A 15,429-nucleotide genomic window follows, 5' to 3' on the forward strand; every position below is an offset into this window, starting at 1 on the left:
TTCAGTAGTTGTGGCGCGCTGGCTCAGTAGTTGTGGCTCACAGACTCTAGAGCACAGGCTCAGTAGTTGTGGCGCATGGGCTTAGTTGCTCCGCGGCATGTGGGATCTTTCCAGACCAGGGCTCAAACCTGTGTCCCCTGCATTGGCAGATGGATTCTTAACCACTGTGCCACCAGAGAAGCCCGAACAGGCTCTTTTACAGGTATTGTTGGGAAGCCTGCTCCACTTTGAGCAGAGCTCTCAAATAGGCAGTTGCATTTGCGTCTGGAGCTCAAAGAAGAGATCAAGACAGGAAGTATAAATCAGGAAGTCAGTATGTGGATGGTATTTAAGGCTGCATAGCTGAATGAATTGCCTTGTGAGAGAATATAAGTTACACAGAGGGCCCAGGACCAGGCTGGCAGAGCTCCAGCATCTAGTGGTCTGGAAGGGGTAGAGAAGTAGCAGAAGGAGCTGAGGGAGAAGGAGAAAAACTAGAGAAAACTTTCTCAAGGAATCAAATTCTGCTGAGGGATTTGGATGAAAACTGAGAGTGAGCATTGCCTTCGGCAGCTTGGTGATTGCTGGTGACCCTCACTTTGCAGTGGTGGGGTGTGGAAGCCAAGCTGGAGTAGGTTCAGGACTGAACGGGCAGTGGGGGAGCTGAATCCCTGAGTGGGTTTCAGGGGATGGGAGTCATGTCTTTCAGCATCACCAGCCTTAGGTTTCCTACCTTCTAGATTATTTCATTAAGTTCCAAACTGAACTCATGCGCTGCCCTCCAAAATCTGCTCCTCTTCCTAAGTGTTCTGCTAATGAATTCCCTTTCCTTCCAGTGATCCAGACTAGAACTCTCACGGTTATGTACTTGTGCCCATGTCATCAGTGGCCATGGTCTGTTGAGTCTTCTCCATGGCGTTTTTCAAATTGGACTCCCTCTCTTCATGGCCATTGCCACTTATGTTGCCCTTTCCAGGCACTAGTTGGCTCTTCTTCAAACTCTTCTTATGGTTTCCTGAGTGCTCCCTGCTTTATGCTCCCCCTCGTTAGTGCATCTGTCCATCATGGCTAGAATGTTCTTCCCAAAGCACAGATTTGCTCAAGTTTTTCTCCTGCTAAAAATAAAACCAAATCCTTTTAGCCTGGCACTCAGAATCCTCTACCTCTTTAGCCTCATCTCCCACTACTTTCTCTTCATTCAACTGCTCTTCTGAATTGTTCTTTCCTAAAGATAACCCACACCGTTCAGCCTCCACGGCTTCACTTTCACCGTTACCTCTGCTTGACGTGCCTTTCCCTCCCTTCTCTTATATCTTCTGTATTTCCAGATGCTGTTACCTCTGACATTGTGGAGTTTGCCCTAAAAATTACAACACTTCAAGGCTTTCAGTGCTACTGATTTCCTTTATCAGTTCTTTAAAAGTTCCGTAGTACTGACTTTTAGCTTAAACCACTGTTATCTGTACCACCACTACCTCAGCCAGTCTTCTTTCTTAGGAATTGGGTACAGGAGTGGATTACTTCCTGAGAGGAAGTTTCTTGAACTGCCGTGGGTCATGACAGTCTGTAAGCAGAGGTGTCTAGGGAGAGCACCCGGCTCGCCTTTCCTCTTTTCTCATAGCAGCTTTCCGTTGCTTTGATGAGGCAGCCAGAAGGTTGGAAGGTGGGCATGGTAAGCTTCCCTTCCACGTGAAAGCTTCCCTCAATTGGGCAATGACTCATTAATAAAGTAGACACTGGATTCTTCGCTTTATGGTTTCTAGTATTCAGGGCGAGAGTAAGGGAAAAACAATGTCTGAAATCATTACTCCAAGTTCCACCTTTTTAAAACAGGAGGTGCTTTTTTGAAATTTTGTTTACTGCTGCATGTTCTAAAAGAAGGAAGGCAGACACTATCTAAAGACTGTAATCGGAGAGAAAAGAATTACTTCCTAAATACTGAACTGAGTGTTCCGTCATCTTGTCCACCCCTTGGTGGCCTTAGGGGATTGCTCACACGAGGGCATCAATAAGAAGTAGAGAAAAAAAAAAGTAGATTGAAGGTATCTCTTCAGGATATTCTCTTACAATACATGTTGCCTTTCCGCCAGGGCCATTTCGGCTTTCATCCCGTTATTGGAGTGTAACGTAGGTTTTAGGCATGTTTACTTTGTACCTAGTCTTTTAAGAATGCAGTTGGGCTATTGGCTCAAGGGAAGCAATTGCACTCTTTTTTTTAAATGATAGGATTGAAAATAACATTCTTTTTTCTTAGTTAATGAACTGTGGTGCTGGGGCAATATTATGATGAGTTGGTATTTTTAGAAAAAAAAGAGGGGTGAGATGACCATCTGATTTAAGAACCTTCACTTGGCTGTTACAAGAATATTGGCTTTTCAGTGGCACCTTGCCAGTTCCACCAGCCAGCTGTTCATTGTAGTCAGCTGTTTTGGAGCGTGACGGGTATTGTAATTAGCAATGTGGAATACTGATTTGAGAATCTAAAATAGCTCTAGATTTTTAGTAAAACGTACATGCAAATAAAAGAAATGTCTCATATTTTGAGTGGGATAACAAACCTTTACTAAATGAATTTGCCTCCTCAAAATTATTAGTACTGATAATGAGAAAAATATAATTACAAAATTATAAAGGAAAACCTGAAAAAAACTTGCTTTTGACTTCTTTGTCAAAAATGTTTTGTATTATGGGGACTTCCCTGGTGGCACAGTGGTTTAGAATCCACCTGCCAATGCAGGGGACACGGGTTCGAGCCCTAGTCCGGGAGGATTCCCACATGCCACGGAGCAACTAAGCCCGTGCGCCACAACTACTGAGCCTGCGCTCTAGAGCCTGCAAGCCATAACTACTGAGCCTGCGTGCCACAATTACTGAAGCCCGCGTGCCTAGAGCCCGTGCTCTGTAACAAGAGAAGCCACTGCAGTGAGAAGCCTGCACACCACAACGAAGAGTAACTCCCGCTCGCCCCAGGTAGAGAAAGCTCATGCGCAGCAACGAAGACCCAACAGAGCCATAAATGAATGAATGAATAAATAAATAGATTTATTTAAAAAAATGTTTTGTTATATGATTGTTCATCTATCTTCCCTGGCTTTACACTTCCCCAGGAAACTTTGTGTTTCAGCATCGCTAATTGACACTGACAAAATTACAAACCAGAGGATTTCCTGGAGGCTTGGCCCTTTTGTGTCAGGATGATCTATGGACTTCAGTCCTTTGATATATGCTCTCCCCTTTCATTTAACAGGGGAAAACACTGCTCCTATTCTGGATGATTTTTAATTAAAGATTTTAAAAATCTGTTGTTTAATATTTATCAGTGGAGGGAAAATTGTTAAGTGCTTTTATAAACTGATTCTTACATATACTAGATGGTTCCTAGCTGGCATTAAAATGCTGTATGTCTTCTTATAAGTATTTCAGTGTTTTAATAGTTTAAATTTTGGTAGAACTTTTTTGAGCCATTAATAGGGTAATAGCAGAAAAACGGAAAATAGTAGCTTTAGGCTAATTGTACTGGTAATTTCACTGAAGTATAATTGACATGTGAGCATCTAGAAATACCACTCTGGGCATTTGAAGTACTTAAAACTTTATAATCTAAGAGCTGTTTCCATTGGGAATAGATTAATAAATTTATATCTTTTTTTTCCTACAGGAAGGAACTTGAAACCTTCAAAGGTAATTTTGTGTTTAATTCTTCACTTTAAAGTAGATGAGAGTTAATTGATGTCAGATGTTCTCTCTTGTTGATGATGAAAGAATGCATTCCTTTTTCTTTAAATCAGACAATTTACATCAGAAAATAAAAGTTTGCTTAATACTGTTTTCATAAATTTTACTTAATCACAGGTGGTTTTGATATTCTTTTTTAGCTGTTAACACATGTACCAAGTGAGAGTTTCTGCTAATGACGTTATAAGTAGTATGTTAGGAGACACAGCACTAACTTTGAGGTTGTTGAGAATCATAGTGTTTTGGGGTTTTTTTTAAACATTTATTTATTTATTATTTGGCTGTGCGGGGTCAGGTCTTAGTTGTGGCACACAGGATCTTTAGTTGCAGTATGTGGACTCTTAGTTGTGGCATGTGGGATCTAGTTCCCTGACCAGGGATTGAACCCGGGCCCCCTGCATTGGGAGCACGGAGTCTTAGCCACGGGACCACCAGGGAAGTCCCAGAGAATCATAATTTAAAAAGATTCTGGTTTCTGTTGTGCTGAGCCTGGGCCACACGTAGAGGCTGTGGTGATAAAGGCAGAGAGGTGGCCCTGCAGTTGACCCAGAGTCACATGAACCTCCTGCGAGGTTTTCAGTGCTGGGTCATGCTCTGCCACCATCTTGTAACTTTGGGTACATCTCTTTATCTTTTTCAACCTTAGTTTCTCAGTCTGTAAAATTACAAGCTTTGATGAACTATATTCTGAGATACTAAAAGTGCCCAGCATTGCTTTTTAATTTTAGGGAACTGTTGCAGGTGGGCACTGAAGAATAATTCTTGGTCACGTTGACCCTTACTGGTTATGGGGAAACACTTGTGAAAAATAGGGAAAACCACAAACTTTCCAACAGCCGAAAGCCCTTCCAGTTTGCCACTTTTCAATTACTTATTAGCAATTGAGTAGTGAAATTTCTTTTCTCAGAGAATTTCAGTAACAAGAAGACTTTGAATTATTGCTTATTATGTTTCATATATAAGCTAGTATTGACTTTTAGAGTTACTGGTTGAAGATTTTCCATATATTATTTACAGCTGAATTGTTCACGTATATGATTTATTTGGATGTGTTAGAGAAAATAAGTAACCTGCAAGGTAAAAGGTATAAAGGCTTATTCCTGCTATGACTATAATCAGACAGACTTGTTTTGGCTGAGTTTCTATTTGACTGACTAGTTATAGTAAATGATTAAGTTCATGGCCAGTTTGTTGAGGGCCATGTTCAATGATCATGTGATGTATTATCATGGCTACATCATTATTCTTCATCAATTTGTGAACCACAACTCATGTACATTATTTTTCCTCACTGGTTTAAAATAAGATTTGAAACCCTTATAAAATATTATTCTCCCTCTCCTTCTTTTCTTTTAGTGGGCTAGCATCTTCTTATGTTAGAAGAAAAAAAGCAACTTAATATTAAAAGACAGGCAGGAACACAGATTATGCAAAATGTCAACTTTGCTTGCATCTCAGTACTGAGGCTTTTTTTTTTTTTTTTGTATGACAGTATTCACAGAAAAAAAGGACACCAGCAGTTTGCAAAAGGTTAGATAGTGTTACATATTACCTGATAGAATAATTCAATTTATGCTGAAATATCTTGTTTACACACACATCCCTAATTATGCACAATATTTAACAGCACATCCAACCCACCCACAGGCCAATTAAAGCTCTCAAATTTGAACAGACCCTAAACTGATTATTGTATCATATCTAGTGTTTTAAAGAACTAATAGTCATTGAAAATTTTTTCCTCTTGAGTGTTATTTTTTGAATTTATTTTTTTATACAGCAGGTTCTTATTAGTCATCCATTTTATACACATCAGTGTATACATGTCAATCCCAATTGCCCAATTCATCACACCACCACCCCCACTCCCCCGTGGCTTTCCCCCCTTGGTGTCCATACGTTTGCTCTCTACATCTGTGTCTCAATTTCTACCCTGCAAACCGGTTCATCTGTACCATTTTTATACGTTCCACACATATGCGTTAATACGCGATACTTGTTTTTCTCTGTCCGACGTACTTCACTCTGTATGACAGTCTCTGGGTCCACCCACGTCTCTACAAATGACCCAGTTTTGTTCCTTTTTATGGCTGAGTAATATTCCATTGTATATATGTACCACATCTTCTTTATCCATTCGTCTGTCAATGGACATTTAGGTTGCTTCCATGACCTGGCAATTGTAAATATTCCTGCAATGAACATTGGGGTGCATGTGTCTTTTTGAATTATGGTTTTATCTGGGTATATGCCCAGTAGTGCAATTGCTGGGTCATATGGTAATTCTATTTTTAGTTTTTTAAGGAACCTCCATACTGTTCTCCATAGTGGCTGTATCAATTTACATTCCCACCAACAGTGCAAGAGGATTCCCTTTTCTCCACACCCTCTCCAGCATTTGTTGTTTGTAGATTTTCTGATGATGCCCATTCTAACTGGTGTGAGGTGATACCTCACTGTGGTTTGATTTGCATTTCTCTAATTATGAGTGATGTTGAGCAACTTTTCATGTGCTTCTTGGCCATCTGTATGTCTTCTTTGGAGAAATGTCTATTTAGGTCTTCTGCCCATTTTTGGATTGGGTTGTTTGTTTTTTTAATATTGAGCTGCATGAGTTGTTTATATATTTTGGAGATTAATCCTTTGTTGATTCGTTTGCAAATATTTTCTCCCATTCTGAGGGTTGTCTTTTTGTCTTGTTTATGATTTCCTTTGCTGTGCAAAAGCTTTTAAGTTTCATTAGATCCCATCTGTTTATTTTTGTTTTTATTTCCATTACTCTAGGAAGTGGGTCAAAAAAGATCTTGCTGTGATTTATGTCAAAGAGTGTTCTTCCTATGTTTTCCTCTAAGAGTTTTATACTGTCCGGTATTATATTTAGGTCTCTAATCCATTTTGAGTTTATTTTTATGTATGGTATTAGGCAGTGTTCTAATTTCATTCTTTTACATGTAGCTGTCCAGTTTTCCCAGCATCACTTATTGAGGAGACTGTCTTTTCTCCATTATATATCCTTGCCTCCTTTGTCATAGATTAGTTGACCGTAGGTGTGTGGGTTTATCTCTGGGCTTTCTGTCTTGTTCCATTAATCTATATTTCTGTTTTTGTGCCCATACTATATTGCCTTGATTACTGTAAGTTTGTAGTATTGTCTGAAGTCAGGGCGTCTGATTCCTCCAGCTCCGTTTTTTTCCCTCAAGACTGCTTTGGCTATTCGGGGTCTTTTATGTCTCTCTACAAATTTTAAGATTTTTTTGTTCTAGTTCCGTTAAAAATGCCATAGGGGTTTCCCTGGTGGTGCAGTGGTTAAGAATCCACCTGCCAGTGCAGGGGACACGGGTTCGAGCCCTGGTCCGGGAAGATGCCACGTGCCGCGGAGCAACTAAACCTGTGCACCACGACTACTGAGCCTGTGCTCTAGAGCCCACGAGCCACAACTACTAAAGCCCGCACGCCTAGAGCCCATGCTCTGCAACAAGAGAAGCCACCGCAGTGAGAAGCCCGCGCACCGTAACCAGAGGAAGCCTGTGTACCGCAACGAAGACCCAGTGCAGCCAAAATAAATTAATTAATTTTTTAAAATGCCATTGGTAGTTTGATAGGGATTGCATTGAATCTGTAGATTGCTTTGGGTAGTATAGTCATGTTCCAAATATTGATTCTTCCAATCCAAGAACATGGTATATCTCTCCACCTGTTGGTATCATCTTTAATTTCTTTCATCATTGTCTTATAGTTTTCTGCATACAGGTCTTTTATTCTTTTTCTTCTTTGCATATAGGTATTTTATTCTTTTTGTTGCAGTGGTAAATGGGAGTGTTTCCTTAATTTCTCTTTCAGGTGTTTCATCATTAGTGTATAGGAATGCAAGAGATTTCTGTGCATTAATTTTGTATCCTGCAACTTCACCAAATTCATTGATTACCTCTAGTAGTTTTCTGGTGGCAACTTTAGGATTCTCTATGTATAGTATCATGTCATCTGCAAACAGTGTCAGTTTTACTTCTTTTCCAATTTGTATTCCTTTTATTTCTTTTTCTTCTGTGATTGCCATGGCTAGGACTTCCAAAACTATGTTGCATAATAGTAGTGAGAGTGGACATCCTTATCTTGTTCCTAATCTTAGAGAAAATGCTTTCACTTTCTCACCATTGAGAATGATGTTTGCTGTGGGTTTGTCATATATGGCCTTTATTATGTTGAGGTAGGTTCCCTCTATGCCCACTTTCTGGAGAGTTTTTATCATAAATGGGTGTTGAATTTGGTCAAAAGCTTTTTCTGCATCTATTGAGATGATCATATTGTTTTTCTTCTTGAGTTTGTTAATATTGGTGTATTACATTGATTGATTCTTGCATCCCTGGGATAAATCCCACTTGATCATGGTGTATGATCCTTTTAATGTGTTGTTGGATTCTGTTTGCTAGTATTTTGTTGAGAATTTTTGCATCTATATTCATCAGTGATATTGGTCTGTAATTTTCTTTTTTTATAGTATCTTTGTCTGGTTTTAGTATCAGGGTGATGGTGGCCTCATAGAATGAGTTTGGGAGTGTTCCTTCCTCTGCAATTTTTTGGAAGCATTTGAGAAAGATGGGTGTTAGCTCTTCTCTAAATGTTTGATAGAATTCACCTGTGAAGCCATCTGGTCCTGGACTGTTGTTTGTTGGAAGATATTTTTTTTTTTTTTTTTTTGTGGTACGCAGGCCTCTCACTGTTGTGGCCTCTCCCATTGCGGAGCACAGGCTCTGGACGCGCAGGCTCAGCAGCCATGGCTCACGGGTCCAGGTGCTCCGCAGCATGTGGGATCTTCCTGGACCAGGGCACGAACCCACGTCCCCTGCATCGGCAGGCAGACTCTCACCCACTGCGCCACCAGGGAAGCCCTGTTGGAAGATTTTTAATCACACTTTCAATTTCATTACTTGTGATTGGTCTGTTCATATATTCTGTTTCTTCCTGGTTCATTCTTGGAAGGTTATACCTTTCTAAGAATTTGTCCATTTCTTCCAGGCTGTCCATTTTATTGGCATAGCGTTGCTTGTAGTAGTCTCTTAGGATGCTTCGTGTTTCTGTGGTGTCTGTTATAACTTCTCCTTTTTCATTTCTAATTTTATTGATTTGAGGAGTTTATTGATTTTATCTTCTCAAAGAACCAGCTTTTAGTTTTATTGATCTTTGCTATTGTTCTGTTTCTATTTCATTTATTTCTGCTCTGATCTTGATGATTTCTTGCCTTCTGCTAACTGTGGGTTTTGTTTGTTCTTCTTTCTCTAGCCCCTTTAGGTGTAAGGTTAGATTGTTTTATTTGAGATTTTTCTTGTTTCTTGAGGTAGGCTCATATAGCAATAAACTTCCCTCTTAGAACGGCTTTTGCTGCCTCCCATAGGTTTTGGATCATCATGTTTTCATTGTCATTTGTCTCTAGGTATTTTTTGATTTCCTCTTTGATTTCTTCAGTGATCTCTTGGTTATTTAATAATGTATTGTTTAGCCTTCATTTTTTTGTGTTTTTTACGTTTTTTTCCATGTCATTGATTTCTAATCTCATAGTGTTGTGGTCAGAAAAGATGCTTGGTATGATTTCAGTTTTCTTAAATTTACTAAGACTTGATTTGTGACCCAAGATGTGATCTATCCTGGAGAATGTTCCATGTGCACTTGAGAAGAAAGGGTAACCTGTTTTTGGATGCAATGTCCTATAAATATCAATTAAATCTATCTGGTCTGTTGTGTCATTTAAAGCTTGTGTTTCCTTTATTAATTTTCTCTTTGTATGATCTGTCCATTGGTGTAAGTGAGGTGTTAAAGTCCCCCACTGTTATTGTTTCACTGTCGCTTTCCTGTTTTATAGCTGTTAGCAGTTGCCTTATGTATTGAGGTGCTCCTATGTTGGGTGCATATGTATTTATAATTGTTTTATCTTCTTCTTGGATTGATCCCTTGATCATTATGTAGTGTCCTTCCTTGTCTCTTGTAACATTCTTTATTTTAAAGTCTGTTATCTGATATGAGTATTGCTACTCCAGCTTTCTTTTGATTTCCATTTGCATGGAATATCTTTTTCCATCCCCTCACTTTCAGTCTGTATGTGTCCCTAGGTCTGCAGTCGGACTCTTGTAGACAGCATATTATATGGGTCTTGTTTTTGTATCCATTCAGCAAGCCTGTGTCTTTTGGTTGGAGCATTTAATCCGTTCACGTTTAAGGTAATTATCGATATGTATGTTCCTATTACCATTTTCTTAATTGTTTTGGGTTTGTTTTTGTAGGTCCTTTTCTTCTCTTGTGTTTCCCACTTAGAGAAGTTCCTTTAGCATTTGTTGCAGAGCTGGTTTGGTGGTGCTGAATTCTCTTAGCTTTTGCTTGTCTGTAAAGCTTTTGATTTCTCCATCAAATCTGAATGAGATCCTTGCCGGGTAGAGTAATCTTGGTTGTAGATTCTTCCCTTTCATCACTTTAAGTATATCATGGCACTCCCTTCTGGCTTGTAGTTTCTGCTGAGAAATCAGCTGTTAACCTTATGGGAGTTCCCTTGTATGTTATTTGTCATTCTTCCCTTGCTGCTTTCAATAATTTTTCTTTGTCTTTAATTTTTGCCAATTTGATTACTATGTGTCTCGGCGTGTTTCTCCTTGTGTTTATCCTGTATGGGACTCTCTGCACTTCCTGGACTTGGGTGGCTATTTCCTTTCCCATGTTAGGGAAGTTTTCGACTATAGTCTCTTCAAATATTTTCTCTGGTCCTTTCACTCTCTCTTCTCCTTCTGGGACCCCTATAATGCAAATGTTGTTGCGTTTAATGTTGTCCCAGAGGTTTCTTAGGCTGTCTTCATTTCTTTTCATTCTTTTTTCTTTATTCTGTTCCACAGCAGTGAATTCCACCATTCTGTCTTCCAGGTCACTTATCTGTTCTTCTGCCTCAGTTATTCTGCTGTTGATTCCTTCTAGTGTATTTTTCATTTCAGTTATTGTATTGTTCATCTCTGTTTGTTCTTTAATTCTTCTAGGTCTTTGTTAAACATTTCTTGCATCTTCTCCATCTTTGCCTCCATTCTTTTTCCGAGGTCCTGAATCATCTTCACTATCATTATTCTGAATTCTTTTTCTGGAAGGTTGCCTATCTCTACTTCATTTAGTTGTTTTTCTGGGGTTTTATCTTGTTCCTTCATCTGGTACATAGCCCTCTGCCTTTTCATCTTGCCTATCTTTCTGTGAATGTGGTTTTTGTTCCACAGGCTGCAGGATTGTAGTTCTTCTTGCTTCTGCTGTCTGCCCTCTGGTGGATGAGGCTATCTAAGAGGCTTAAGCAAGTTTCCTGATAGGAGGGACTGGTGGTGGGTAGAGCTAGGTGTTGCTCTGGTGGGCAGAGCTTAGTAAATCTTTAATCTGCTTGTCTGCTGATGGGTGGGGCTGGGTTCCCTTTCTCTTGGTTGTTTGGCCTAAGGCAACCCAACACTGGAGCCTACCTGGGTTCTTTGGTGAGGCTAATGGCAGACTCAGGGAGGGCTCACACCAAGGAGTACCTCCCAGAACTTCCACTGCCAGTGTCCTTGTCGTCGCGGTGAGACACAGCCACCCCCTGCCTCTGCAGGAGACCCTCCAACACTAGCAGGTAGGTCTGATTCAGTCTCCTATGGGGTCACTGCTCCTTCCCCTGGGTTCCGATGCGCATGCTACTTTGTGTGTGCCCTCCAAGAGTGAAGTCTCTGTTTCCCCCAGTCCTGTTGAAGTCCTGCAGTCAAATCCCGCTAGCCTTCAAAGTCTGATTCTCTAGGAATTCCTCCTCCCGTTGTCGGACCTGCGGGTTGGGAAGCCTGACATGGGGCTCAGGACCTTTACTCCAGTGGGTGGACTTCTGTGGTTTAAGTGCTCTCCAGTTTGTGAGTCACCCACCAAGCAGTTATGGGATTTGATTTTATTGTGATTGCACCACTCCTACCATCTCATTGTGGCTTCTCCTTTGTCTTTGGATGTGGGGTATCTTTTTTGGTGAGTTCCAATGTCTTCCTGTCGATGATTGTTCAGCAGTTAGTTGTGATTCTGGTGTTCTCGCAAGCGGGAGTGAGAGCACATCCTTCTACTCCGCCATCTTGAACCAAGCTCTGCCTTTTGAGTGTTTTGCTAATATTTCAAAAATGCGAATAGCATCTAATAAGAAAAGGAGAAATATAACTGCTCTTCCAAGACATTAGTGGAGGAGAAAAATTCATTCAAACATATTATAACAATTGCTTATTTTTTGAACATTGCTTTTGCCTTTCTTTTTCCTTTATATGTTGCAGGAAAACAAAAGGTTTTACTTCCTCCAATTGTTTTATTCTACTTGTAGTTATATTTAGAAGGTTCTTGCTAAGTTGGGGAAGAGCTAACTTTGGGGGACAAAAAGGGAAAATTAGTAATCCTCAAAGTTAGTAACGTAGAACAGTATGATCCACTGAGTTCTGGGGTCTTCCTTCTGTACTCCATTGAGGTTAATGAGTTAAGTTCACCTTGCACTTGTGAAATACTTAACAACTCTCTACAGCATTATTGAAACTAATTGTTTATTATTTGTTTTTTAAAATATTGGCAACAGGAAGGTTTTCTCTGTTCCCCCAAATACTGCATTCATTTAAACTCTTTAGTGATAGTCGCTTGAATATTATTACAATATAAAAAGGTGGGTAGGATCTTAAAAGTCTTAATTTTTTATTTTCATCGGGGAAGGAAACCCATCATTGTACCTACATGTAGAGTAAGTAAGTTTTTCACAGTCCTTAAAGACATAGGAAATTGGCCACAAATAGATGTGTCTGTTATTTAGGGATTTTCATCATTTTTCCAGTTTAATTTTTAAAATAGATTGTCATTTCATATGTGAATCTTAATCACTCTTAAGTATCAGTCTAGAAATATCGTGGCACTGAACAGAGTAGAGGTGAGGACATCTAGGCTTGGTTACTGTTCTTATCTCCATATCATTCCTGACTTAACATGGCTTTAATATGCGAACTTGTTCTTTTTCTTTCACTTATGTGCCTTACCAAATTAACTGTCACTCTCCTTTTTCTCTGTAAAACACACTGACTGATACCACAGCGTGCTGAATGCTCGTGGCTGATAGGCTACTCGCCAGTACAGCCAAATACTTTCATTGCTACCCAGAGTGAATTGTTTGTTCCCAAATTCATTTACCCTCGTTATTGTAATGTGCAATGTTTTGGGTTTGTTTTAATTTTAGCTTTACTGGAGTATAGTTGATTTACAATATTGTGTTAGTTTCTGGGGTATAGCAAGATAATTCAGTTTTACGCATACATATTTTCATTCATTTTTAGATTCTTTTCTCATATAAGTTATCACAGAATATTGAGTAGAGTTCCCTGTGTTATACAGCAGGTCCTTGTTGGTCATCTATCTTATGTATAGTAGTGTGTGTATGTTCATCCCAAGCTCCTGATTTATCCTCCCTCCCCACCCCTCCATGTTTCCCCTTTGGTAACCATAAGTTTGTTTTCAATATCTGTAAGTCTGTTTTGTAAATGAGTTCATTTGTATCATTTTTAAAATTAGATTCCACATATGAGTGATATCATATGATATTTGTCTTTCTCTGTCTGACTTACTTAGTATGATAATCTCTAGGTCCATCCATGTTGCTGCTAATGGCATTATTTCATTTTTTATGGCTGAGTAATATTCCACTGTATATATGTACCACATCATTTTTATCCATTCCTCTGTTGATGGACATTTAGGTTGCTTCCATGTCTTGGCTATTGTAAATAGTGCTTCAGTGAACATTGGGGTGCACGTATCTTTTCAGATTATGGTTTTCTCTGGGTATATGCCCAGGAGTGGGATTGCTGGATCATATGGTAGTTCTATTTTTAGTTTTTTAGGCAACCTCCATACTGTTTTCCATAGTGGTTGTACCAATTTACATTCCCACCAACAGTGTAGAAGGGTTCCCGTTTCTCCACACCCTTAATATGCAGTTTAATTAAATATCAGGTAAAATGATGAAACCTCATCATTAAGGAGAACTGTTTGTAAGAAAATTAAGTTGACTGCTTTGGAAGACTTAATATAGGTAAATAGCTTTTAAAAATTGCTGCAAAATGTATAATTAGGAATTAGAAAAGACTTGGAGGAAAATAATAAATATTCTGGAAGGTTCCATGCACAGATTGCTTCACAGATCTTAAATTCCTGCTCTGCTTCTAAAAATAGGCTGGAAATTTTACCCAGTGCAGTATAGGTGGCTTATACAAGCATTTTCTCAACAAGTTGACCTATACTCAGAGAATTCAGGGGAAAAAGTATGGTTATATTTTAAATTAAAGTGGTGTTTAATGGATTGCTATATTAACTGCCTTTTGAAAAATTAAATGACCAACATGGGATCCAGTTGTATCATATAAGAGGACATCCAGTGTAATCTCCTCCTCAATACAACATTACCCAACCATGTCAGAAATGTGACTGACAGTGTGAAAACATGCCAGAATTTAGGGGTTATCACTATCACAGTGGGTAGATCATCATGAGAGTATGTGGAGAAAGGCAGGTAAGACCAGCCTGATACAGTGTGATCACATTTAAGGCTTAGCTCTGGGAAGTGGAGCCAATGAAGGAGACAGGGCCAGAGTGGTCATCGAAACTGGAGGAAGACCAAGACAATTCAGTGACAGGAAGTCCAGAGAGGAGAAAGTTTAAACTAGAAGTGGTTATCAGTGCTATAAGTAATGCAAAAAAGTTGAGCAGAATGGGGATGAATAGACAACTGGTGACCTGACAGGGCTGTTTGTAAAGGGAGAATCCAGATTGTAAATCAGAAGTACACGAGAAATTAGGAAAGAGATGAAAAGGTCACTTGAGATAGAATCAGGATCAATGTCAGGGGAGAAGGTGAAGTTGAAGATGTTAAGGAGTTGATTAAGATCTAGAGAAGATGGGAAAAAAGATCCAGATAGATTATCCTTGTAGAGGATCCAGGACATCTCTTTCTCTGAGACCTTAGAGGAGGAAAGGCTGGCAGGTAATACAGGAAAAAGAATCTGTGTACAGAGATAGTCTGAATTTGCAAGGCTGGGCTCAGAAGTAGAAATATAAACCAAAACAAATATGCTTTGGTTAACACAAAGCTGGGAGTTGAAGAGCATATATGGTGGATCAGCAGATCATGGTGATCTTGGGTGCTAATGAGATCGTGATTAAAATGATTGGCCATGGAATTCAGGCCAGAAAGGAGAGGCCTGATGAGACCAGTAAAATAAGCCAGACACAAGGTACTGGGGATGGCTACACCCTAAAGGTGAAAAAACACTTTGGTTGTTGAGGAGGATCTTGTGGTCAAAGAAAGAATTTCAGTTTGAGGTGGAACAGTTCCCAGTGATAATCGTGGCTAAATTTGTGTTAAAAAGAAGAAATACAATTAATGAGATTGTCTGAACTGGAGAATTCTGAGACCATCAGGAGGCTCACTTGTTGGGATGACTTGGGTATGGATGATGTGTACTGTTGGCTTGGCAGCCATAGCATGTCACAAATTTGGATGTAATAGATAGATGGTAAACTTGGGTAGAATGTGTTGGTTCAACTCAAAGAGTTAGCTTAACATGTAAGACAAAACTCTTCAGCTGCCATTTGGCAATATTTAGGTAATGGAGACTCAGGTTGGGTAAGACAGCTGTCCTCTGTCCTCAAGGAGCTAAAAGCACTGTGGCAAAG

At 39.5% G+C, this 15,429-nt stretch overlaps 1 protein-coding gene across 2 annotated transcripts in view; it reads left to right on the forward strand.

The window, feature by feature from the left end:
- DTNBP1 (dystrobrevin binding protein 1) overlaps window positions 1-15,429 on the forward strand; it is a 128,881-nt gene that overhangs the window by 49,011 nt on the left and 64,441 nt on the right. For both annotated transcript variants that reach the window (XM_060308690.2, XM_030881382.3), the window contains one exon: window positions 3,638-3,660. In XM_060308690.2, coding sequence (XP_060164673.1) covers window positions 3,638-3,660 — 23 coding nt within the window. The remainder of the gene's footprint in view (window positions 1-3,637; window positions 3,661-15,429) is intronic.

Source organism: Globicephala melas, chromosome 11, assembly GCF_963455315.2.
Source record: "Globicephala melas chromosome 11, mGloMel1.2, whole genome shotgun sequence".
In the NCBI taxonomy this organism is placed as follows: domain Eukaryota; kingdom Metazoa; phylum Chordata; class Mammalia; order Artiodactyla; family Delphinidae; genus Globicephala; species Globicephala melas.